This window comes from Phoenix dactylifera, unplaced genomic scaffold (assembly GCF_009389715.1).
Source record: "Phoenix dactylifera cultivar Barhee BC4 unplaced genomic scaffold, palm_55x_up_171113_PBpolish2nd_filt_p 000051F, whole genome shotgun sequence".
Lineage (NCBI taxonomy): Eukaryota > Viridiplantae > Streptophyta > Magnoliopsida > Arecales > Arecaceae > Phoenix > Phoenix dactylifera.
The window spans coordinates 2,173,861-2,201,659 of NW_024067670.1; the positions used below are offsets into that span (position 1 = coordinate 2,173,861).

A 27,799-nucleotide genomic window follows, 5' to 3' on the forward strand; every position below is an offset into this window, starting at 1 on the left:
CTTGGAATAGGAGCAAGCTGCATTATGCACTGATTGCACATCTACTACCACTAGGGCGCAGCCAACTCTAGTAGTAGAGACCTGTGTCGTATGATTCCACCAATATTTCTTCTAACAAACATTTGTAGATTAGCATGGTCAAAGCCTATCTTGGGCTTGGATATCAGCTTGAGGTTGACCAAAGTTTATCCTGAGGACTCTACAAGGTAATATTTGACTTTGCCCTTCTTATAGGGTATAAACTTTAAAAGTCATGCTTCATAAAAATCTTGATGCTTCCATACTGAAGAGGTTGATGGGCCGATTTGTCTTCCATGTGGGTAGCATTGTTGATCGAGTTCACCACATGATATATTGGAGCATGTTGTGGCACTTAATATTGACCTTATATCTCCTGCTTTGCCATTGAGGCCAAATATGCCTCAAAATAGTGGCCAATTGGCTGATAACAACATTTAGTCTCGCTATTGATTGTCCAAGTAGAACTTGAACTATGAGACCATCTCCTGTTAGGGACTGGCTGACAGATAGATCATCCCTGTTTGAGGAGCATGGCTTTCAAAGCCAAGGTCCTAAGGAGGAGTAGAGGTAATCTACTCGCCAAAAACTTCAATTTTTAGTTGAGCTTAAGGACCTTGTCCACTTGACTCTGACCGGGAAGTCTAGAGTTCTATAGTAGTATGGTGAAGTGGATTGCCTACCAATCTTGACAACTAAATACCATTTCTCCTTCACTGCAGTATCTTAGTAGCTACCCGTCCATCCCACCAGGTGTGCTAAAAAAGAACTAGTCTCTCCTATGCATAATCTCCAACCATGAGAGGATGGAAGGTGGATAACAAGTCTCTTTCTAGGTTATGCGATTGTGCAAGCATGCCACCGATATTTGAAACCAAAAGAGATAAGGATGATAGTGGATCCTACCACCTTAAGTTTCAAGAAATTTCAATACCAAGGTGCCACTTTTGCGCAAAAGGAGGTAATCGAGGCTACAGATCTAAGCTAAGCTATGATAAAGACATACCATGATAAAGATAAAAAACAAATAACGATAATGGGTATTTGATCGGCCAAGGGTTTTTTTTTCAGTATTACATTCTGAAACTTATAAGTGGCTCCCATTAATTGTTGTGATATGGGTTACCACTAAACTTTGATACTTGTTCTTACTATTTTATGCCATATGGACTACTATTGCAATGCATAGTAATTATCTTCCTTCTACTACTTATATATTCTAGGCAATGCTACCACTCCTTCCACGCTCTGCATAGTGTTAAAATAGGTATAATTATTTGGTTTTGATACTTATTGGTTTGCATGACGTGCACTACTATTGTTATACATGATAATCACCTTTCTTCCACTACCCCTATATTCTTGGTAGTGCTACCATTCCTCCACTTACTGGCTAGTGATAACCACTGACTAGCCACATCTTAGGTTTTGCTCCATCAAAGGCCTCGCCTTAGGCCAAAAGTTCAAGGCCTCTTGGTCTACACCTTGGTTAGTCAGCATGTACCTTTAATATATCAGTATGTATCCTTGGTATATCAGCCTACATCCTTGGTGTTTCGGTCTAAACCTATTTGATCTATCGACCCATACTCTTAGTGTACGACCTGCATCCTTGGTGCATCGACCTATTTCTTTGATATTTAGTTGGAGGATGGCATCCTTCTAGTAGTACTTGGCCAACAATCCTATTATTCGCCTACTTCAGTCTACTTATCAAATACAACCACAATTTACTTACTAAGTAAAATTTGGCTTGTTGGCTAAGTACAACTTTAACCTATTGGCAAAATACTTCACCCTGCTGACCAATTCTTGGTCTGTACCTTGGTACTGACGAAGGTTGACATCCTTCCAAAATCTCTTATTCAGCCTGCATAAGATGTCCTTTTTAAATATCTACTATTAGTCGGCCTATTTTGGATGGCCTTCCGAGATCTAGTGCTGATCGATCTTTGAAACATGATCATCAATTTGGATGTGGTATAAATAGTAGCCAAGAAAGTCATCGTATTGCATAAGAAAGAAGACCTATCTGTTTCAAAAAAGCTTGGGCAATTCTAAAAGTTCCACAAGTTCTTACTTTCAAATAATTCGAGAAGGAAAGAAGGCAGAGGCTATATGTACACCAATCATAAAAGATGACTCCCAATCAGAAAAGAATAAAGAAGCTATTCGAGGCATCTTGAAGTACTTTAACAACCTTACTCCTAAAGAACCACTTGATGGATTACCTCTTATGTGGGATATCTAGCACGTCATCGACCTTGTTCCAAGATCTAGCCTGCCAAATCTTGCACAATTCTAGATAAGCCCAATGGAGTAGAAATAACTCAATTAGTAGGTGGTTTTCTGGCTACAAGGGGTTCATAAGTGAAAAATCGAAGTCCTTGTGGAATCCTTCTCTTCTTGGACCAAAGAACGATGGTTCATTGTGTATGCATCAGTAGCATAGGCATCAAAAAATTCACCATGATGCATTAATTCCCCATCTCGAGAATTGATGATATGTTAGATATGCTATCAAAATCTACATTCTTCTCTAAAATCAATCTTAGAAGCAATTATCATCATACCCAAATTTGCTTTAAAGATGAGTGGAAGACCGCCTTCAAAACCAAGGATGGGTTTTATGAGTGGCTTATTATGTCATACGGCCTAACCAATGCTCCTAGCACTTTCATGAGGGTAATGAGCCAAGTTCTGAAATCCTTCACTAGTAGATTTATTGCAGTATATTTTGATGATGTCTTTATGTATAGCAAACCTGAAGAACATCTGAGCACATACAGGCAAGTGGTACATGTAATTCGGCAGGAAAAGCTCTACATTAATATGAAGAAGTGCACCTTCATGTAGTCCAAGGTTCTTCTTCTTAAGGTTCTTGGTCCTGTTAGGTGGAGCTGAAGCCGACCTTGAGAACATAAAGGTGATTGTGGATTGGTCCATGCCAACCAACATCCATGAACTAAAGAGCTTCAACGGACTTGTTACTGTTTCCGGTGCTTCATTTGCAATTTTAATATCATCATGGAATCTATTACTGAATGCATGAACTGAGGTCTGCTCAATTGGTCAATGGCAGAAAACAAGGCTTTTGAGATGATAAAGAAGAAGATGATAGAAGTCCTAGCTCCTAACTGCCTGATTTCAACAGAACTTTGAAATCACATGCTATGCCTCACATATGGGCATAGATAGAGTGCTCAGCCAAGAAGGGCATCCGTGTACCTATTTACCCAAAAAACTATAGACGCTAAGAAAAAACATTGCCTATGATATGGAATTATATTCTATTGTCAGAACCTTGAAGCACTATTCTATGGATAATTGTAATAATCTAGCAATTCCCGTACTTTCCTTTTGAAATAATGCTTAATATTTTTCAGATTCAAAGAAAAATATTATTACTACAATATCACCAAAAACGACACCTAAATATTAAGGTTCTAATCAAATTAAAAATTAGCACCACATTCTGCCTTTCCATGCACGTCAAGTCACTTTAACGATTTAATTTACTAAGAAAACATCATCTAAAAATTCTCAAATTTTGCATGTTTAATGAAACGTGAGTTAACAGTTTCCAGCAAAAATATAAGATTAAAATACTTACACAATAACACAAAAAACCCTTACTCTTCCCTCATCTGATGCTATCTGCTATCTCTAAAGCTTTGAGTATTAATTTTTACCCTGAACCCTTCAATATTTAGTCCTAAAATCAAAAAATTGACTTGAAGAAAGAATTGGAGTCTTCCCTTGTTTATTGCTTCAATAGTTTGGTCATCTAATTAGATCCGATCTAATATAATCCTAGGCCTAGATGAGGTAGCAGCGAAGGAGAAGGGGGAGCACTCAAGGACCACAATAGCAAGGACAGAAGGAGACAAAAAAAAGAGTGGGAGGAGAGAGAGAGACGAGAGAGTGAGGAGGGGGGGGGGGGCCGAGGGTGACAGGAGGGGAGGGGAGTCAGGCGTGGGTAGAGTTGGGAACGAGAGAGAGGAAGATGCTCGGGCACACGTAAAAGGAGAAGCAGTGAGGAGCGAGGATACCTAGGTGTTCGTGGGAAGCAACAAAGACGTGATTTTTTTTTTCCCCTTATCATTCATATCTAATATAAATATATTTAAAAAAATTAAAAAATAATAAATCTTAAAAATTCTAAACAGCTAGAACTCCAAAATAATTTAATAATTTGTCACATATGATGCCACCCAATTCGCAGCTCCAATGACCATCTTGTAAAAAATATAGCCGAAAAAAAGGACACCACCTTACATGCAAACCCTTATATAGACCTGGGTCACAGACACTGGTATCACATTTCCAATATATCTTCAATAAACCACACAGCAAATAGCAAACACTAGTAGTTTGGAACTCGGATTTTGAAGGATCTCCTTTCATCACTCTCAAGTTCTTTGCACTCGCTTGTTTCCCATTACCTCCTCTCTCGCTTCTTTCTCCTCATCTCCTTTTCCGAGTCTTAATGACAAGTGCAAGAAACATTAGAGGTGCCATAAAGTTATTATTATGTTCATATGGCAACCATATGAGAGTAGGTGGAATATCAACCCAAAAGTAAGGACAACTTAATCCTATATACAATCTACATTGGCGTGCTACATCTCTTATGGTACAATTGGTTTCAAGAACACCATTATTATCCATATGGTGTATGTACATATAAGCTGACAAACCTAGTACAGGATTCATCCATACATGACTTACCACCTAATTTCAGCACCCACCACTTGCAGGCTCAATTGAGCTTAGGAGACCGTTGCCTCTCAGCTGCATGCAGTGTTCCTCAGCATCTGCTTGAGAACAAATGATCACAACAGCTAGGCCATTATAATGGGCCTCTTGCATGATATTGACTGCATTATCAAGAGTCATTCCAGGGATAACCTTCATCAGAACTTGGACAACATACTCGCGTTTGTTGTAGTTATCATTGTGCAATATAACACGATATGGAGGTGCAGTTTTCCTAGATTTCCTGCAAACCAGAAAAGAAGAAAAACTCAGCAGCCAGTTGTCCAAATCATGTGAATCATGAAGATGACGGAAAATGGAGCTCTTTGAATTATTTTAACTTCCTGAGCAGGGTTTAATTATCACACAAAATCATAAATCGACATCTTTGCCCCCAAAAAGACAACTTGTTATCAAAGAGCAAAACCATTCACATGAACCAAATGAACTGCACATAAAGCTGCATGCACAATGACATCATTCTCCAAAATATTGGAAAAATCTCAAATTATTCACAATTTTTTCCTTGGCCTGATAATTCTTTAAATTACCTACAGGTAATCAGTTAGTCAAGAATTATTCCGATTATTTATGAAATTTGCAACTAATTCACAAGTTACTCATTGCTAAACCAAGAAACACATGATTTACAAATTAAGGATGCCATATAATGCTAGTGATGATGTTCTCTTTGCTATTATTGTTTTTCATTCTTTTTACTTCAATACTTGACTTTACCAATAAATGTATCAATATATAAAATTTATCTTAAATTCGTTATTCTTGTAAAACTTATCTTCCCACCCTTAAGTTATTGAGTTCTGTCTTAACTTCTGGCAAATTCTCCACATTCTATCATAATTCTGGATCTAAGCCTTTAGCAAGACTATTCCTGAATTTCGAACTTGCAACTATGGCTGCAAGGTGTCATTTTCTAGATTAGCTTTAGACTTCAATCAGCAATCAAATTCACACTGTTCCAAATCAAAGATACCAGGAAACGGAAAATGTTGCAGGATTTTTGAAAGCCGCAGACGTCGTTTTGTATGCACGTGCTAGTATCACCACACTGATCAGAGCAACAATGATCGCTTGATCAATTTCCCACCTAATTTAAACACACTGCACATGGCACATATTGATGTCAACCACATGGATCGAGAAACCACAAGTACCCGACCTGCTTCGTTAGAGGTTGCCTTCAGCTTGTTAAGGCTAGGAAGCCTTAATAATTAGAGAAATACTTTTGGAATATTAGAAAAAAAATGCTCTATTATGCTTGTTGAAGTTCCAGCAATGCCTCGATGTTTTTCGCCCTTGTTGGCTGATTTCTTCTGCAATGCCTTCCATAGATGTCATTCAACTATCAGCAGAACAAGAAATGTATTGGCTAAACCCCAAACTCTCAGTTACAAGGCCATGCAGTGTTCAGGGTTGTCAGCTTGGCAACTTGTATCTTTATAGTGCTTTTGCTCAATGGGAAGCTCCTCTTAAAAGTTATGGCTTCTTTCAGGAAGTTTCAATCAGTCTCTCCAAATGAACCTAATGTATCCAATATCGATGTAGCACACAATGAATCCTTTTGATTTGGTTGTCTATGGGATGAAAACTTGCATAAGATAAGCTTCAAACTCAACAAACTTAAATCTTCAGCAGATTAATCAAATGTAAATCAATGAATTAAAATAGGACTGACCAGTCAGAGGGATCAGCACATTATTCACAAAATCAACCATTCCCCCAAATGCATACGTGCATTAGGCATGTAATGGAAATCCATTAGAGTCCTATGACCGCACTAACAATATAATGGTTCAAGCAGCCCTCAAATAATTTGGCTAGTTACATCATAACTAGCTAGAGTAGACATGTTCAGACATAAACCCAACAACCCCCCATATACCACCCTTAATAAGCTTGCTCCATAGCACTTAAAGTATGAGAGATGCTAAATTGTGAGCTAGTTATTTTTTCATACTTATTTTCTTCATGAAACATGAGCTTTTCACACAAAGACTGACAATTGCATAGTTCCATGAAAATGTATAGGGCTTGCAAACTCCACTTGGACTGTGGAGTAACAAGTACATCCACTTTGGTGGCATTTGACCCTTTTTTGTCCATTTGAGATTCCTGCAACTAGTCAAGTAACCATCTTCCTTTTTAGTGAAATAATCTAGCTGTTCCTTGACAGAGATGATCAACACTGAATTGATCAGACATGGTAAATAGACAATATTTTACACCATGATTGGTGCTTTCACTCCATATCAGCACAAAACTTCCTCATCTATGTAATCATGTTTCAACCAATTGGACACTAGGAACTTGATCTCTTCCTAGGAAAATGAATCTTGTCCTTTAAATTTCATCTTTTAATAATTCTTATATTTGTCCTAAGGAAATTTTTGGGTTCATCAAAATCAAACAGTTCATATGATTTTTGCTGGTGGAGGCTATCCCTTTTTTGTTAACATTTTGCATATCGATAATTTTTATTTTCTTTGATTTGTAGTTGTTAAAAGTTAAACAGTTGCTAAATGCCCTCCCTCCTTCAGTGTTTAAATGATTTTATTCTTTTATATAGACTGCCGAACGTTTAAGTTGTTAGAAAACATATATGTAACTCTAAGACAGTTTCTTTTTATAAAGTAATCGCTGCAGATAACAAAACCATTAAACCATGGCTGTCTATATATATATATATATATATATATATATATATATAGAGAGAGAGAGAGAGAGAGAGAGAGAATTATTATGAACTCCAGAAGTATTAGGAGAAACTGATTAGAGGAAGGTGTAGAAATGCATATGTAGAAGAAGATGATAATAATTTAGAAATAGAAGAAAAAAAAGAAACAAAAATTTATGCAATACATTCCAGGTTATGTGGTATATTGAAAAGCAACAAGATTACACTATATAAGAGCACAACTTAATTGTTAATTTACATTATAGATGTTATGAAAGAAATATTGAATTGATATTTGATAAAATATATCAAACATTTAACACAACACTGACTCCTAAAAGGGTAAGTACATATCAAACAATAAAAAAAGGCTGCTTATACATTCATTCAAAAAGCCACTTAAACAGCTAGGCAGACTCACAAAGCACTTAATGTTTAAAAGGAACCACTTTAACGTTGAGGTAACACTCAATTGTCTAAGCTGCCGCCAAAACATTTAAACAGCCATTTTTGTTTAAGTTTTCTTTGTCTTGAGTTTTTCATGCTCCACTAACTTAAATAAATTATGCATAAATACTTTGAAGATTATTTAAAAAGCCTGTGTAATCAATCAAAAGATTATCTTTGATTTAAATGAAACAAAATACAGTTTTTTTCCCGAAGGAACAGGATGTATGAACAGTACACAGTGTGTCGGTAAGGGATGCAGTCCCTTGTTGTGCCTGTACCTGGTACCATATTGTTCCGACAAAAAATGGGTACAAGGTCCAGTACTGGCATTTGAAACCTTGGTTTAAACAGCCACAAGGTATCAATTATTTTTGCTGACTTTGCCTTCTTTAATCTTTCCTCGCATGCATAATTTAAAAAAAAATTACACATAAATGATATGGAAAAAAAAATGTTCAGCAGAAATCTGCATTTTACAGTAATTTTATAATTACCTTTCATATACCATTTCAAAGACTAAAATTGTGATCCACATACCTATTGTTCAACAACTTATCACTTTTGTTATTCAACTTTTTTTTGAAGGGATGTAAACTAAAAAGCCCCCTACAGGCACTTTTTAAGAGGGCCACCTTGGCAATCTAGATAGTCCATCTAGGCACCCATCTTAACATTCTGCATCATGTTTAAATATGCATAATGAGATTGATTCACAAATTAGTATTGCATGTTTCCAATTTGATAGTTTTCATTGACTTGTTATATCTTATTTGATAATTTCATTTATCAGATCATGATAATCCTTTTAGGCTTCTCCTCTTATTGATTATCAATTTTTGATTTTTTTTTGGGCCACCTTGACATCTAGGCAGCTACCTAGTCACCCGCCTAGTGCCTAGATGCTAGCAATCCACTGGCCTCTTGTCTACCACCTACAGTTTTACTAAGACATTGCTTTTGTTCCATTCAAAACTTAGCCAATTCAATTTCGGTGGTCATTTTCCATTTCAGTTGGAAAATATAGTCGGATGTTTGGGGTACTATAAGTGATCAAGGGGTAGTAACCCATATCAAACAGCCTCTTCTTTGAGTCCACACGCACCCTATCACAATATCACATAACCCCATACTTCCTTGAGGTTTGCATTCTCAATCCAATCTTCATGCATGAAGAATCACCAAATCAGAAATTAAGATTTGCCGAGATTAGTTGGAATAGAAATACTAAAAAGGAAAAAACCATATGAGAAACAACATTCACAAAGTCAAAAACAAATGGAGAAAAAGGTGTAAGATAAACTAATCTTTAAATTGTTCAAGTCTCGTGAGAAGCAAGGATACCATGGCCAAGATCCCCTATATTTAGCAATCTTACATGTCTCCAGAATTCATCTGATGAAATGCTGGGTTTGGATTACTTGGTTAAAGTTAGAAGAAAAATAAACACTAGTCCAATGAAAAAAACACATAAGGATGATCTAGAGAATCACATAACCATGAAGACTAATAGAAAGACATGTTTCGTTATTATTGCTACCCTTGAAGATTATAACATGGCATTACTTCTCCATGCCTGGGAACCATCTCAAATAACTTATTGTTGGGCAATCTCAGATAGATACTGCTGTGAGAGTATAATCCAAGAATTGGACTGCAGCAAGCCTCAAGCTACTATGCACCTCATCATGACTTTACCTTGGATGGCCGTGAACTAATAATTATAACTGATTTCATATATCTATAAGTTCTAAAGAAGTTTTTGACAATTGCTCACAAACGCAAAATGGATGCCTAAGCACAAAATTATTAGCTTTCCAAAGTGCTCAGTATGAAGATAGACTCTGGTTTCCCATCTCAAAGATAAGCATCCATTTTACAGTGAAGACAACCTCGGGCGCCCCTTGAAGAATGTTTTTGCTCTATTGATTACTCTTCTCTATCTAGAAAGCACACCATTTCAATGCAGGAATTGCCAGTTACCTCATCCAAGCCTAAAACCACCATCTACTTTCATGCTTTTCCCGTTAGTCAAACCTAGTCAACCCTGCACCTACGCCAATTAGCCACCTCAAAACCCTATTCCCAATACCACATGCACCCTCTAGGACTTGAGTAGGCTTTAGCAAGCTCCTGCCACGTAAATATGAGCCTTATTGAATCATTGATAGCAGTTTGACTATTATTGACTTGTGACTTCTATTTGACCATGGTTGAAAGTACACCTAAATTTGCATTGTAGAGACCTTTTTCACTTGGGAACCCACCCCAAAAATCTTGTCTTGATCCAACATCCTATGTCCTTGAATTATCACCTCATAGGGAACTACTCAAAATATTGCCACAAAACAAGTCCTTGTAGAAGCTTCACATGCAATATCCCACTTGATCCACAAACTCCGCTCATTTTTGTCACACCACAAGTGATTCCCTCTAGGGCATAAAAACATGTTCAATTCCTTATCAGCCCTTAGATGCAAGTGTTTTTCTTTTCGCTTCATTTTAATTCCTAACCATTCAAGTTACCAATTCACAGCATTTGCTCTTAGACAATCGAACTTCACCTTCTCAGTTCACTTTCCCACCATCCCATCAAAAGAAAGACTCGATAAGGACAAATACTTATAAATTTTACCCACCCACCACTATGAATACCCCCCTAAATGGAAGGGAAATTAGGATAAGAAATTATAAAGTATAAAGGAGACTACCAGACTGGCCTATCACCCATCTTCCTCCACCCCAGACCAGCTGACCCTTCTGTAGACATACATTAGCTCAGCTTTATATGATTTCATGTTATCTTCATGTTGCTTATCATTTGTTTAAGGCTTTAGAGGAGTGGTTAGGGTTGAAAATCCCTGATTTATCTTCCTAAAGGGCCCTAAAGAGCCCTGAATTTTCAGCAAAAAAAAATTCAGCAAGAAAAAAAGAGCATCAGTCAGTAGCCTCATAGGACCCCAGGTGCATGGCATACTCCACTAGCTTCCCTCTTGGGAAGGAGCATGGCTATAAATAACAAGCCTTCATGTGTAGGTGCAGCTTCTGAATGCTTGTTCAATAGGCATTCACAATGGCATATTCCCAGCCAGAGAGTAAGTAATGTCAAGAATCCCTTATCAGGTTGCTCTATGGGTGCCAATCCCTTCCCCAGCAGTACATTTGGCCTTGTCCCAATCTTCGATATGGGGATTGGCATTACCCCCTTCCATTCTCTAGGTTTACCTACTTTTCCCTTGAAAAATAGCAGGTGGCACTCCAAAACTTCCCAAGGCTGTGGCATCCACCCTTCCTGGATGCCCACATATAGAATATACAATTGTGGAAATAATTCTGCGAGCACCCAAAAGTGGGCATCTAATTTATCGAAAACCCACATATGCTTAGACAGAGATTGGAGCTACACAGCTTTCAACTAAAAAAAATATATGCTTAGGCATACCACTTGAGCAGATCTAGATATATCGAATTGGAATATTTAAAACTTTTATACCTTGAGTATAAAAAAAAAGTCACAACTTGAAGAAATCGAACGCAAAACACAAATTCAAATGCTTCTGGTCCACGCCTAATAATACGACCATTAGTGATTTATAACCAATAATTGGCTATAGTCCCTTCAAGGAGATGACTCCTACACTATACTCTTTTGACAACATAAGTATTAAACTAGTGATCAGAAATCCCTTGAGATTTCACCTTAACTGAATTTCCACTATAGTCATCTGAGGTTATACTTGACTCTTCATCCTTTATCTGGTTGAGCATGTCCAACAAGAGGTAGCTTAACATGTGAACTTTGAAATACTGAAATTGAGGATTTTAAGTATTTTTACTGGAGAACTTGAAATCAAATTTGAAGAGCTCAAAATGCTAAATTTGAAAATGTGCATCATCAGCTCAAATTTGCAAGGGCATAATTGTACTGCTGTAATCAACTTACTACCAAAGGAAACAATATGAACCACAAACAATACCAAATAAAAATTTTGAAATACTAAACTAGCACATAAGCAGGGAACTGAACATATTAATGAACAAACTAAGAAGTTAGAAGGAAAATGGGTGATTCTCCAACAAATGGAACTTGGAAGTTAAGATGCTTTCCTCCATGAGAATGTACATGAATTTTACATGGAGTTACAGCAGATTCAAACTCTGACGGAACGAGATCAACAGTTTGTGGATTGAAAAGTAAAAAAGGTAGACTCATGTCTTCAGACAATCACTAAGAGCCTAATTCATCAAGTTTCAATGTAGTTCACATTGAACGGACCAAGGGGTGTCATGTAGATCACTCGACTATCGGAAGTATAGATCCTACGGCTTAGTGGACTTAGGTATTGCAAGTTGTAGTCACTAGTCACAGCTTAGCTTGATCAAATACCATTTTTTATCTTCTTGAGCATGCTATACTAGTCACATGCTGAATTACAGGTGGCAGTCCATGTCAGCAGTAACATGCATGCAGAGGATAGCAACATAAACCTTCTATTTTGTGCACATATTTGCTATATGGTATGTATCATATGTAAAGACCAGTAAATATTGGTAAATAAATACTTGATATAATTTGGCATCATATATAGGTGGAATAGATGCCAAGAGACCACAGACATTGAACAAGTTTGTCACCAATCATTTTCAAATAAAGGACCTTGTCAAACGAAAGAAAGTTCCATGAAATCAAACTATCCAGGTGGACAAACTTAGGTCTAAGAAATATTTTATGCGCATCTTTTTTGAGGCTAGAATGCCTGAAAGCGAGACCTTTGAATATTCCAATGAATACTGATTTGAAACTTGCAGTTGCTCACCCTATCAGCCAATCAAGCATCATTAAATTATCCAACGACATATAGGTACTGGTAACTAAGCTGATTTAATCTTACATAACTCATTCTGATATCAATTCACACTCAGTATTGTTAACTAATCTATGAAATTCTCGAGAAACCTCACCTTGATGTCTTGGATCACATTTGAAGAACTCAATGCCAAGGCATTTATACTAGCAAAATGATCATTAAAAAGTTTACTTCTTTAGCAAACTAGGCTGGTTTTCTTATGGATCATAAATTCATTACAAGTAATTGCAATTACCAATTTTGTTCAGACTGAATATTAAGCGATGTCTAAATACACGAAATCATATAGTTTAATCCTTTTATAGCCATGATGGAGTTGTTAGTTGTCTGAATTGTATTTTGATAATCAAGCAGCAAGACAAAGAAAAGAATATGGTCTTCATAAATGGACTAAAAATATTGAGGTAAACCGCCGCCTTATTCCAACGCAAAATGAAGAACAAGTGATTGCTCCACAATTATGTCCAAAAACAAATTAGATGATTCATTTGACAAAGCTTTTGCAATGAGACGACTAATTGAGTCCTATTCCTAAGACAGAACATGATATTCAAAATTTTAATTACCACAGGACAGGTTTTTCTAGAGAACTAGATGCCGTGTCCCAACACTTGAGAAGGTGAATGTTTCATCCTGTCCTAGTCTATTTCCTGACTCATCTCTTCCCAACACTCGGCATAGTGCCCCATCTTGATGCTTGGGATTGCGGAACACCGAGCAGTCCCACCACTACTTAAAACCTTGATGATATTTATCCTCCAACTTGTGGGGGAATACTGACAATCTACTGGTTCTTCTAGTTGAGTTCTAATAAAATTCTCATTAAGTAATATGAATTGTGTTCGTGGGTTTTCTAACTATAATATTGCATAATTCATATAGCTAAGTCATAACTAATATCCTTTACCAACTTACTAGGAAGTTACATTATACAAGCAGTAGCTACTGTAACATAAACACCCATGACCATTTCAGAAGCTCTGTATTTACATCTATTTTCAAGTCAGACATGTGAAACACTTTAGATGAATATCAAGCTCTTGAATTCCAGATATCAAAGACCGGTGAAGAGTTGGATTAATTCTATGATGATTTGAAAAGGCTCTCAGAATCCCATCATTGTTTGAAATGGGCTTTGATTGTTTTTGGTGCTTGCTTAAGGTTTTAGAGGCATTAAAAACAATACAATTTTTGCCCTTAAGCTAATATTTATATTTCAATAAGGAAGATGTATATTCATAAGAACAGCATTGACGAGCCATACAACATTAACGTTTTAGTTTCCCTGAAGCATTTAAATCAAAATGCATCATTTATAATATGAGTGTTTTCTATAATTAACCTTGACACTAATTGTCACAACTCAGGACCTCACCTAAAAAGGCTAGCCGAAAGGTATTTTTTAGGTTTCTTAGTAATGTATAAGTACCCAAGATCTCCTCAGCGAATAACCAATGTGGGACTAAATACATGCCCACATAGGTCCTCACATACTCTCCCAGTTTAAGCCCTGACGTCCTCATCGGCTAAGGGTTCAAATCCATTCAAATCTAATCACAAGCATTACGATCGGCCCATTGTCAGCCTCCATGAACTCGTGCTGCAGTGTTCTCTAGTTCATATAGGCTATGGGTCGAGTTCGCTCTGATACCACAAAATATCACGCCCCAAATTCGGAGCATGACATGATCGTGCTACCATAAGGTATTGCCCACAATAACACGAAGCCCATAATGAAACTTCATGAGGATCCTAGTGTGATTTTGATGTTTACAAAGCCATTGAGGTCAAATGGAAATACTAATGCTTTCAATTCAATTGATCTAATACATAAGTAAGTAAGAAAGAAAAATTTGATACATCCTTGATACGCTTTGCTTGATATATTTAAAAGAACTTTCAAGAACACATCTAAAACAAATTATATTGGAAGAACTTGAGGAAAGAGCTAATTTAGAGTTTAATATACCTTAGAGTCAAGTTCTTTTGATTGAAGCTTAACTCTGTCATTTACATGCTTAATGAGCTTAAACTTTAATGTGCCAAGCATCCTAAGGAGAAAAAAATGATTTGCAATGTTGTTACTTCTTTTATATGTTTAATGTGCAAATCTAACCTAAAGATGCAGAAAAACAGAGTTAGAGTCGACCCCAGAAGAGATGGAGTCGACCCTGGCACAATTCGGCACACTTTGGCACATTCTGGCACAAATGGCACAGATCTCGGGTCGACCCCAGAAAAGCTTGGGCCGACCCCAGCTCGGGTCGACCCCAGAAAAGCTCGGACCGACCCCAGCTCGGGTCGACCCCAGAAAAGCTCGGGCCGACCCCAGCTTCAGCCATCTGAAAATACAGCCTTCTGGAATTTACTGAGAGGGCCGACCCCAAGTTTTCTTGAGCCGACCCCAGGTGGAGCCGACCCCAGGAAACCTTGAGCCGACCCCAGTGGAGCCGACCCCAAGAGACCATGAGCCGACCCCAGGTTAAGAACTCAAAAAATATGTCTCTGGAATCCCTGAGAGGGCCGACCCCACTGTAGCTTGAGTCGACCCCACTGTAGCTTGGGTCGACCCCAAAAAAGCATGATTCGACCCAGCGTGAAGAGTCAGAAAAACAAGCTTCTGGATTTTCTGAGAGGGCTGACCCCACTGTAGCAGGGGCCGACCGCAGAAAAGTTTGAGCCGACCCCAGATTAATGAACAGTGACTTGAGCCGACCCCAGAAAAGCTTGGGTCGACCCCAGCACGGGTGACAGCCTAACGACTAGTTCTGCAGATGTACTTTTTAAGTCCCCAACGGCTATAAACGGCTACTTTCTCCATTCCAACGGTAGGAAAGTGATCTTTGGAGGTTGGAAAAGTATTTAAGAGCCACTATTCATCAAAGAAAGTAATCTTGGTGAAGATCTAAGTGTGCATTCAAGAGAAAAGGAAAATCCAAGAGAGTTCAATTTATTGCTTCAAGTTCAAACCCAAAAGAAGTGTGTTGAGCAGAATTTAAGTACTTTCAAGAGCTCAACCAATCCATTGAAGAGTGAAGCAATCTCAACGAAGAAAAGAAAAGCGCCTTCAAAGAGATAACATTTTTCTTTTCTTCTCGTTAGTGCATATTTGTTATATTTGCTCATTTAGGAGCTTTATACTTTTGATTTCTTATTCATTGTAGGTTTGTTGGTGAGCCCGTAAAACCAACGGTGTAGATTTTTTGTGAGCCCGTAAAACCAACGTAGGTTGTTGGTGAGCCCGTAAAACCAACGTAGGTTATTGATGTTCCCGGAAAACCAAATTGTAGGATTTTTGGATTGTGAGCCCGGTAAAACAATCCAACTGTAATCTGAGGGGTTATAGTGAATTCCCAAGAGGACGCTTGGGGAGTGGACGTAGGTGCCTTGGGGTGCACCGAACCACTATACATGCTTGTGTTTGTATTGTGTTCATTTTGTGCCTCTCGCTTACTCTCTTCATTATATTGTGTAGTTGCTCTAGCTTAATTTCTAAAAGTGATTTAATTGTGCTTAACTAGAGCTTAATCTCTCTTGCTTCCACCGCACCTATATAATTCACATAGGCCAAACTATATACTCACTTAAGAATTAATTTGAGGCCATAAAATTTAGAAAATCCAATTCACCCCCCTCTTGGGTTGTCACCTTGGGCAACACTTCATATGGCATAATAAAAAAAATGTCCAATATCATTTGCTAAAAAAGAAGCGAATACAGAGCATCTAAATCCACATATGAATTCACAACTACACTTATTGCTAGCTTGCAACTATGCTTCAAGCTTTATTTTTTCATCCTTCATTCATTTATTCCTCCCCGCTCCTAGCAACCTTAATTATCTTTTCTAAAAAGGCTAGCCGAAAGATATTTTTTGAGTTCCTTAGTCCTGTATAAGTATCCAAGATCTCCTCAGCAAATACGTACGAATCCTCACATACTCCCTCAGTTCAAGTCCTGACGTCTTCGTCAGGCTAAGGGTTCATATCCATTCATATCTAATTACAAGCACCACGATCGGCCCGTGGTCAATCTCTATGAGCTCGTACTGCAATGTTCCCTAGTCCACATAGACTATGGATCGAGTTCGCTCTAATATCATGCATCACAACTCATGACCTCACCTAAAAAGGCTAACCGAAAGATATTTTTTGGATTCCTTAGTCCTGTATAAATACCCAAGATCTCCTCAGCGAGTAACCGATGTGGGACTAAGCACATGCCCGCACGGATCCTCACACTAATGCCCTCTCGTTATAAATAGAAATAGCAAATGAACTACTGTATATTTCATGATTTAACTCATGACCATATTTTATTGTCCATGAAGAATCACGTATAAATTATTGTTACTCATTTTCCCGCATATTTGCCACCAATTTTTAATACATGAAAACTGAAAAGACATTGCAGTGGTGGTATGAGGTGACTAGTTTGTAACTAATAGTAACATCTAAAAGCAGAAGTACATTATACATATGATGAGATATCATACTAATTATTAAATTTTAACATTTTTGTAATTCATAGTAATAAATAATCAATTGCAAAGAACTTTATTCCTATATTTCATTGTATCTCATTCTTTACTCCCGAAAATTAGATACCATGACATGCATGTATCAAATTAAAATGTCTATTTCCTTGCAACGTTATGGTCACCAACCCAAGTAACAGCACTTTAGTCATTTGATAATAGATAGGGGATGTTCGAAACTAACAAACAGCCTATCATGAATGTGAGGCCTAGCTTGATCCATTGACCAACAAACCTAGACCACATGAGGACCAGCCCTTTGGCTCCAGTCAAGAGCCAAAGTGAGGCCCAAGCCTGCTTGCAAAATACGCAACGGCTCCTCCTTGGACTTTAATGTGGACTAGGAAATTTTAGCCTCTGTCAATATATCCCCTCCATTTCTCATGCATCTAACATCCCAAGTCCTCTCTCTTTCTATTCTTCAACCTCTTTCTTGAGTTTTTCCATCGTCAGCCACCGTCTCTTTGCTCACCATGGACACAACCAGACCTTGCTATAGACAAGGTAATGGCACCTTATCCTCTTCTCTCCCTCACTCTCTCTACCCTAGCTATCGTTGCCGACTAGATCCTTGCTGGAAATCAATTGAAAATGTCGTTCCTTGTTCCGTGTTCGTTGGCCCTCTTTCCCTCCTTTTGAAGCCACTCATTGTTGCTTCGCTCCCCGGTCGTCTCTCCTTGACGACCTACAGCCAGCGTGAAAGCTGTAACTGTGGGTGAGCAGGCTGAAGCTCAATTCAATGCGGAGGCTTATTTCAAGAAGTTGATCCCCTATTTATTTATTCCTTTCTTTTTTTTTACTTTCGTCGACCACCCATTGTTGTTTCCTGCCACCGCCACTGCCTGCTGCCAGTCCTCCAGCCAGCACCACCACTAGACTCCGCCAGTTCTCCTTCTTCCCCTTCTTCTTTCTTCATAAGAGAAGCCAATGAGAACCCTATTTCTCATGTCCTCTCTATCGCCCCCTTTCTCTTTCTCTCTTCTTTTTCTCTCTCACTTTCTCTCTTGTGTTCGATGGACCCTAGCAGAGGGACTTTCCCTTGTGTCTTTCGGCTAACTCCAAGAAAAATGTCATGAATTGAGCTAGCGATCGCCTAGCATGTCAGCCTCCATCCCAGCCTTCGTCGACTATCATTGGACCCCACCATTAATAGCCCCTGTCGCATTATTTTTTTTCCAGTCTAACACTCATTTCATGATTTGGACGGTTGGATTATCCCGATTAGACTAACCCGAGTCAATGGACGCTGCCACTTACTAGCCTTGCCCTTCCTCCACCTTTTCCTCATATTTTTCAACCATTACCTTATTTCCTTTACAACCTTCTCTAATTGTTGGTCTTGACTCTATGTAGAGATGCACTCATCAGGACAAGTGAACCTTGGCTGCATAACACAGTAGAATCACCTCTTCATTTCATTCAACTCCAATTCTATGACATGTCTTCATCTCTCTCTCTCTCTCCATTCTTTTGTATGGGGTATTTATGGATGACTGGCACCAGTCATTCTATGGCATTTCTTGTCCATCAATCTTGCTTGATCAAGTCTCATCTTCAATTCCTTTGAAGTAAAATTGCATTCCATATACTTTCTTTTATCCATTGAAGTCCTTCCTTTAGAAATCCTATTTAGCATTTATTTGTGTCCCTTCCTCATTAATCAACAAAGTATTATGCGCGGATAGCATACACCATCAATCAAACATCTCCCATGAAAGGGGCTTAGTGTGGAACATAGTCATGCCATAGCTACCGCTAATGCCTATTACACTGCAACATACAAGTCTCCGATAATTTAAAGATACGAATTACTCACATATTTTCTTCTTATAACCCACCAAATTACTTCCCTTGTTACTTTACTATAAGTTTCCTCCAAGTTAGTAGAAAACAAGTGTAAACTCCTTTTCTCTGTATTTTGATAAATTGTTTAAGTAAGAAGAAAGCTTTTGCTGTCCACTTTCCTGCCATGAAAACAAATTTGTGTACTCTAAGAAGGTTTCCTTTTTCTTAATATTCATTTTATTACTTTCATAACTTCTTTAAGTGGTTAATAATTTTATTTACATGATATTAAAACAGTTATTTAATAAAATATTTCTCTAATCATCTTGGTTTTTCATTGGTTTTAGAATCCCACTAAGTAATCTAGCAAGCCAAGTTAACCAAATGTCTCCCATGATTTTCTTAACCTCAGTTGGCACATCCAGCAATAGTGCTTCACATTTTTTCATCTCTTCAAAGCTATCATTATTTCGGTTCACTCTTTTTAATTTATTATAAAGCCTATTTTAAATTGTATATCATACGCAAGAGATACCTATTTTCTCATATGACTGGATGCATAAACTTTAAAACATATTTCCAATTTATGTCCTTTTTATCAGCAAACTTTATTTAGACATGATGGTTGATTATTGCTCCTAAAACTATTATTGTGTTAGTTGCATAACTTCATTTATAAGCATGATATTTCAAATGCTTCTACAACCTTGTACTCATATCACAAGACATCCCTTTATAAGGCTGCCCTGGAGGCATATCTTATAATTCTGTCGAGTGTTAGAAAGGAGAACTTTACAGTAATATGCATATATACAACAAACATGCTTGTATTAAGCTTGCCTACATAAATCCTGAACCAAAAGATTTCTCACAACTAATAAAAGAAATAGATGGACATTGTATATGTTTGCTAATTAATAACATAGTTGTATATTTACTTTCATTGCTGGAAATATGAGCACGGCAATTAGTAATATCAGAACCATAACTAATTAGTGTCTTTTTCTTGTGTTGCCCTTTGGCACAGAGCTCAAATCTAGCCAAGCTGGAGGTCAAACGTAAAGTGCTTCACTGTGGATTGGCCATAATAATGATTGTTCCTTATCATGTCGCAAAAAAAAAAAACAAAAAAAACATGTTACATTGGAAAATATTTCTGAGTTGTACATGTGGATTAGTCACTTCCTTGAGCCAGATTGTTTCAGTGACACTAACCTTCTCGAGGAATTTGGTGGGATCTAAACTTGTATATGTATTCCTTGTGTGTAACCTTGTTTTGCAGTTCTTCATAACAATGCTTGTCCATGGGGTAAATCTGGCACTTGCTCTGTTCCATTTGTTATTGTTATTGCAACATTGTCCTACTTGTTGGTTTTGGCTGTTATTAAATCACATAAATCTCCAATTTTACCCCCAAAAAACTATTCAATAGTTATGAGCATACATGCATCTATCTTGAAAGAAGCAATTGGTTAACTTAGTTTCTGGATTTTGATAGTGATAATATTAATTTCAGTTCTCAGCGTGCAAGATGCTTATTAAGAGTCCTGTGGTGCAAGATGCTTTCATGATAACCTATAAAGCTCAAAGCATCATGTAGCGCGTACAACTGAAATGCATATAAATCTTGCGTAATAAGGAATCATTTTAGCTAACAGGTGCCAACAAATGCAAAAGAACCAAGCTCACTTTCAGTGCACATACCTCAAATCAAATTCAGATTCACGACCAGGAGTAGTTTTTTCTATGGTTGGCCTTTCCAGCAAACCACCTCCTTTGCCTGGTCCTGTTGCTAATATTGCCGTAGGAATGCCATGGTTTGCACAATGCCCTTTATAGAGAGAGAGCCTATCCCCTGTATGACATGAGAACAATATGACACAACTAGCAAGTACTAGTAATCCATGAATAAGACTTGATTTGTGGGATTAAACAAGCTTGTATCTCGTTCTCTTCTGTGAGAATTTTCAAGAAGGTGGTTACTGTCATAAATCTCAAATCAACCAGAGATTATTTATGAGAAGCTCGTATCTCATTCTCTTCTATGAGCATTAGTTCCATCTTTTCTTCAAATCCACCTGATTGTGCAGTGATAAACATCTTAATTTTTTTAGCATTTGGAAAACATTTCCTTGATTAATGAGACACTTGGAGAATTTATCAGGTAAGAATTGTAATTATGTTGGCAGAATACAAAAACTAGCTTGTTTCTATTATGAATGATAATCTGGCATTGGTGCCAAAACAACAAGGTTACTAGAGACATTCTCTGACACAAAAGGAATGGAACCCCATCTCAATCAACCCATTTTGAAGTAATCCATTTTGGTGTAAGTCAAAATCCAATCAAATATATTTATTGGATAGTTAATAGCTACTGTTTTAGCTTTAAATATGTGTTCATGAATGTGGAAAGTGACTCACAATTTCTAGGTTTATTAATTATGGTTCATGTGTCTCTTAGAGTGTATAAAAGCAGTTATTTTATCTTTCGAAAAGCTCTAATGTATCAATATAAGGCATATGAAGAGAAACACAATGTCTATGTCAAACCATGTCATTGAGAAGGAAAGCAATAAAGAATTGATATGTTTGAGTTTATGCCTATCAGAACCTAGCGGTAGGTTTCACTTGTTACCTCCATTCTCCTACTTTCTTCTCTCTATCCCAACCCATTCCCCTCGTGTTTAAAGACCTACAGTTTCGGCATCACGGTCAACACAATAAGCTTTAAATGCATAGAAGTTTGAAGGCATATATGCAAATGCTTGAAGATACGTTTCATAACATAATAAATAACATTCTTGCACTAATTATATCACATAGATATTTACATACACATATATACATACATATATACACATACATACCTATGCATAAATGCCCAAGGTTGAGATAAGAATCGATGCCAACTTTAACTATCCAAATGTTGAGATGAGAATTAACGAAGGCAAATTGACAATAATATGGAAAAATCAAAACAAGCAAGAAGAACAAGATAAAACTCATGGGACTTCATTCATTTTTTGCCTTCAACTGAAAATCCTAACTAGATTTACCGCCCTTGGTCATCAAAATTTGCATTTCTTGCCAAAAATTATCTTAATTAAAACTGACTTATAGGAAAGGCATTATTTCAGCTTTAAAAACATCAATAATAGAAAATTCCATAAAAGTTGCTAATCGGATAATCATTTCAGCTTTAAAAAAATCAATTTATAGTCAAAGAAGCCATTTGGATGTATCAGTAAGTCAAAATTTCTGTAGACATGCATAATTTTCCAGGCTATGTAGCTAGGGATATGTGCCACAAAAATCATGTTTATGTGTTATTTAGAAGCTACTAAAGCTAGCCTCTTCAATCAACTGAAAATAAGCAGACCAGATCTTTCATTATCTTAAACTCAAAAAATGTTGCCATATGGAGAATTAAACTAAGCATAACATCATTAGATAATGTTTATTCTAGGAAAGACATATTTACAAATTGGGATCAGAGAGGGTGCATGTAATATGACATAAACTATCAAAACCTTTTCCAATGAGAATTCTCTTGGAAATTGTGGACTTCTAGAATAGGAGCAAAAAACCATCATTAGGAGGCACTTTGTCCAATACTATTCAAGTGAATTGAGGGAGATATGTGGCTTTTGTTGGGTTTGAAGAATAGCTAGGTAGAATTCAAACTATGGTTGGAAAAATCGAATTCAAGCTATTCCATCTCCTTAATATTCACTTAAGCAAGAGTACATATGTCCAACACTAGAAGGTTTCTCCCTCACAAGCCACAATTGCAATTATACCATCTAGAATTGAAAGCTCAAAGTCTTGTTCCTCATTCCCCATTTTTAATATTTATTTCCAACCTTTGGTAGTTTAATATTTCAAGTAATTAGCTAAAAACACCAATTCTGTGCATTCAAAGCTAACAAACAAAATAAAATACTCCAAAATTATCTAATACATGCTTTCATGGTACGTTGTACCGGTTCAAACCGGATGGTGCAGGGTGTACCGTACTATATCGGTTTGGTACCAATATCGCTATCTGGTACGGATGGCGTACCGACACTCAGTAAGTCAAAAAAAATTCATACCGTACCATATCGTGTCGACACTGTGCTAGTGTGGCACCGGTATGGGGTCTGGTATCGAGACGGCGAACCTTGCATGCTTTCTTTACCTTTTTTCATATTTTTACTGCTCATAATATTTTTCCTGATTGTTTGCTCAAAACTCAAAACTTTTTGAATATAAAAGTCAATATGCCAAACCCAGCGAAAACAAGATTTTCAAGCCTTGCTATCATTTTATATTTCTATATTTGTTTAGGTTGACTTTAGGTCGTTACTACAACCTTTAGATGGGATATTTTTAAAGTTTATTCCTTAAATGCAAATTGATGAGTTCAAGTCATGGTCCAAATGTAAAAGTCGATGGCGAAAATGGAGGTGTAGTCCATAGCAAAAAGGCAGTAATAAAAAGAAACCTTCACCAAAATCAGACCATTAGAAACTTGAATATTAGACCAAGACCATCAATTGAGCAGTTATGACTTCTCACGCATCAAGAATCATTAGAATAAAGTCAAGACAAAGAAGTATGACTAATAGGCATTTCTTGTGATCAGCCATGCAATAGAAACAAAAGTACTAGAAAATTATGAGTTTGCTACTTATGCCGAATTCAAGCCTATATTTTGTTCATAAATTCATTTTGGTAACTTATAGGTCAAAGTTGGTACCCATGAAATTGGAACCGAGGTTGTCAGGCCCTGAGATTGGAACTTTCATGAATTTCAAGAAGTATCCATCATAGTTAATTCAAAATGTCCTTGAAATTTTAAAATTTTCAAAACAAGACATATGATTCAAACATGTATAACTAAACACACTATAGCTTTTGAACTTCAAGAAACTAAACATAAACTGAAATATTGCATAGACCACTTCAACAATCAATAAGTCCAAAAGGCAGCTTCAAATATCTAAATCCACCTTATCAGAGTAGGTCTATTGAGGCTCTAACAAATCAATTATACAAAAGAAAAGGTGAGCCAAAAAGCTCAACAAGTAAACTTCTACCATGGTCAAGAATTTAAGTTTCTATAATAAACACTGCCTAAATCATAGGATATAAAAAAAAACCATCACCAAGAGTCCAAGTGTGTTCACTAAAATACAACCAAAAGTTCCAATCAGATAAATATTTAATATGAAAGCATCAAAACACATGATTATAAAGAAGAGGTAAGATGATAGATCTTGAATCATAAGACGAATAAATTTCCAAAAGTTTAGGAGAAAGTTTACCTAAACACTTTAATAATGAAAATTTGAAAAATCACAATTCTCTAATAAGGAAGAAAATAATATTACATGGTTGAAGTACATTTAACATTAAACTCGGAATTTTTCACATAGTTTCACATTTTCTTATAAAATTCACCTAATCCCTCAAGGATACTCCTTATCCTCGTTACTAACACAAATGAGGCCATTAATTATCCTTGAGGTTCACTCATACCACCTACACAGGGTTTCACATATACCACCTACCTAGAGGTTCCTCATTAATATTAAGTGAGACCAATCACATACCACCTAACTACATGTTCACATATATCCCCATTATTAATCAAGACAAGGCCACAATTATCAAACAACCACAGGTTTCTCATAAATAAATAGAGCGAGGACACTCATATGCAACCTGTCTAGGGGTCCACTTATATTCTTTAATAAAGACATTTATATTATATTTGAAACTATACTCACAAATATCAGATGGAACACTTATTAGAAATTCCAACAAAAATACATGTACCTAAAATAAGTTATAGCGAGAAGAATATCTCAAGTTGAACATAAGTTCAAAAATATCAATTAGAAAGTTTTGTGCAATTTCATAATTTCCTAAAGAGACTAGAACATATTTCAAGGCAGCATGGGACCACATTGGAAGTCAAACTCCTCAAAATATCAATTGTAGAGTCCAAAATTCAAGGAAACCCTAATTTTAAAAAGTGATTTTGGAGTATCAAAATATTACTTGATTCAAAAAAGATTTGAAGAATTGAATTATCTCAAAATTCAGATGCAAAACAATATTTCTAGAGAGAATTCAAAAAGAAGCAGAGTTTAGGATTTCAAAGTATTTCTAGGTTTGAAATCATAATCACCTCGAACTGAAGAGGCATAAAGGAATGTCATGAAGGAACCCTAAATATTAAAATTGACTAGAGATGGGAAAGAGCATGCAAAGAGATTGGAAACAACATGCAAACTTGAAAAGAAATATAGAACTCAAAAAGTGAAGCAAACTTAAATTCAAAATATGAAAAGAATCCTTATGAAAGAATCAAATATATGGGCTTGAGTCTGATTCCAAGACTCAAAAACAAAAGACATAAATTCGAGATGCATAGAAAAGCTACTTACCATTTGACGCCAATGAAAACCAAACCATGCTTCCTTTACTCTTCTTCATTTCTCCTTTTCTTCAGGCCCATGCACCTTTTCCCTTTTCTTCCCTTGTCCCCATTATAGGCAAGGCAAGGCGATCCAAAATAAGTGAGGCCCACTAGGTTGGTTGCTAGAGCAAGTCAGTTCCCCCTCATAAGTCAGTTAAGGTCAGCTAGGTTGGGTCCAAGGCATGTGACTTGCAAAAGTAGATAGGAAAATAGGCATAAAGGATTGTTTGCATGTAATATTGTTTGTTTAAATGTCAATACCAAAAAACAAGAAGGAATCCATCCGCGATATAGTGGTGATGATGAGAGATGGGATGGCCATCCAGGCCAAGCATGTATTCAGAGAGGCCAACGAGGCAGCCGATTGGGTAGCTGCCTACGCGGCCCACCATTCGGGGTATGCCCTTTGGTCGGGGGAGGGGGAGTTGCCATTGGCACTCCGTGAGTTACTGTATTTTGATCTTATTGGGTGTATTCACAGACGCACTGTATGAAGCACCTGTTTTAAGCAAAAAAAAAAAAAAAAAAACAAGAAGGAATCCCTCATTTGGCTTCAACAAGAATACTTAAAAAATCAAGAATAAAAAGTTGATTTCCTAATTCATTCAAATTCTAGATTTTTGACATTGGAACAAAATAGCACCACTAAAAGATAAGGCATATCTCAAATCATAAGGTCTCATAAATTTTATTATGCCAAAATCCAATGCTTTGATAACAAAATTCATATACATTAGTCTCCAAAGCATGTCACCTGAAAGGATGGTAACAACACTTAGCATCTTGATAGACCAATTCAATTTCTTTTTTGTTTATACGCCACATCTACCTATTTTCCCATGAATAGTCAGTAAAAGAATTTAGTTTTTATTCTGGTTTTTGCTAGGCCTATTGAATTTTAATTTCAGTAGTTCCAAGAAGTTCAACTTTAGTTTTAAACGTCATAATAAAAAATTAATAAAAAAGGGCATAAAGTAAGAGATCAAGTAACTTGTGAAGTTGATGATGTCTTTCTATCATCAAGAAACTGGCTTGAGTCTCACTTACAAGCAAAGAAATCAATGTACTCCTCCTTTTATGTAGAATTCGAGTGATAGAATCGGTCATGATTGGAGCAGTGGAGACGATGAATTCCTCCTCCACTTATCATGATTAATTCTTTTATCATATTGTATCATAATCATTCTTGATCAAATCCATTTAGTATTTCCCATCACTCCCTTTTTACTTCCTTCATATCAATTGATCAGCAAATTCTGAATTATCTTACAAGAAGCATGAAAAAGGACCAGGCAAATCAATCTAAGCCATGATTAATTACAAAGAGGGAGTATTTAAAATGTGCAAACTGCAAACACTACCCCAACTACTTGGGTCCTCTTAATCAACCCTTCTTCACCATTCATCTTTCCTATTGCGGGCTACTTCCACTCTCACCACAAGCGATCATAAAATATGGTTAGCGGTAACATAGTAGATGCGGAGATTATAGTGGAAATGTAGTATGCTAACCATCGATTATATTAGAAATGGGGTAGAACGAATCAATTGTATTCTCACAAGAAACAGCGTAAGGAACCCGACAAGTGACGAGAAGAGAGAACTTTAGATGGGAAAAAGAAAAGGTCGGGAAAAAGCGGATGGTAACCTGATTTGGGGCTCAGTACGTGACTCGGCGAGAGAGCGATTCTACTGCAGATAGCCGTCTCCATTAAAATTGCTGAGCCCACCCAACGCCCTTCCTCTCACCTTTCTCGCCGCTCGCTCGCTCCCTCCGCGGAAGCAGCAGCGAAAGGAAAATGGAGAACGTCTGCCCACAAAAATTAAGAGGTAGAAATTATTATTGAGGTTACGCCGCCCGTTCGAGGAGAGAAATATCGGCTGGTTTCCCCGAGGCTGGGACCGATTGATGAGCCGCGGAGGTCCTATCGGGCTAGAAGCCTCGAGCCAACATGGAGCCCATCGGGTTGGGTTACGACGGAGGAACCAACTCGGGCCGGGCCGAAACTTTAGGTCGTTATGAGTTATGTCTCAAGCTAACCAATTCATCAGTAATCAACTATTACACCTATTGGTTAAGAATTCATTAATTGATGGATTCATTAGCTAAGAATTTACTTGAACCAACTATTGTACTGGTTGACACAGGGTTTTTTTAAGCAATTTATAGAGCAAGAAAGTAGTTTCAAATCGTCCATCTTGGCCTTCAATTATGCATG

The 27,799-nt window shown here is 37.0% G+C and overlaps 1 protein-coding gene across 2 annotated transcripts; it reads right to left on the bottom strand.

Annotated features, from left to right (window-relative positions):
- Positions 1-4,522: 4,522 nt before the first annotated feature.
- Positions 4,523-27,462, bottom strand: LOC103724139 (ATP-dependent Clp protease adapter protein CLPS1, chloroplastic-like). Of its 2 annotated transcripts, none has more exons than XM_039116104.1 (3): positions 27,229-27,462; positions 20,813-20,963; positions 4,523-5,020 (listed from the first exon to the last, which is right to left on the bottom strand). In XM_039116104.1, exons 1-3 carry the CDS (start codon positions 27,290-27,292, stop codon positions 4,759-4,761), a joined length of 477 nt encoding a protein of 158 aa, XP_038972032.1. In that variant the 5' UTR covers positions 27,293-27,462; the 3' UTR covers positions 4,523-4,758. The 2 variants fall into 2 exon arrangements, with proteins under 2 accessions (XP_038972032.1, XP_038972033.1); XM_039116105.1 differs by lacking the exon at positions 27,229-27,462 and adding an exon at positions 25,549-25,821.
- Positions 27,463-27,799: the final 337 nt, after the last annotated feature.

Coding starts and splice junctions, on each gene's coding strand:
- LOC103724139 (XM_039116104.1), bottom strand. CDS start 27,292: ATGGAGACGGCTATCTGCAGTAGAATCGCTCTCTCGCCGAGTCACGTA. Junction 20,964..27,228: donor CGTACTGAGCCCCAAATCAG/GTTACCATCCGC, acceptor CATGTCATACAG/GGGATAGGCTCTCTCTCTAT. Junction 5,021..20,812: donor GAATCTGAATTTGATTTGAG/GTATGTGCACTG, acceptor TCTGGTTTGCAG/GAAATCTAGGAAAACTGCAC.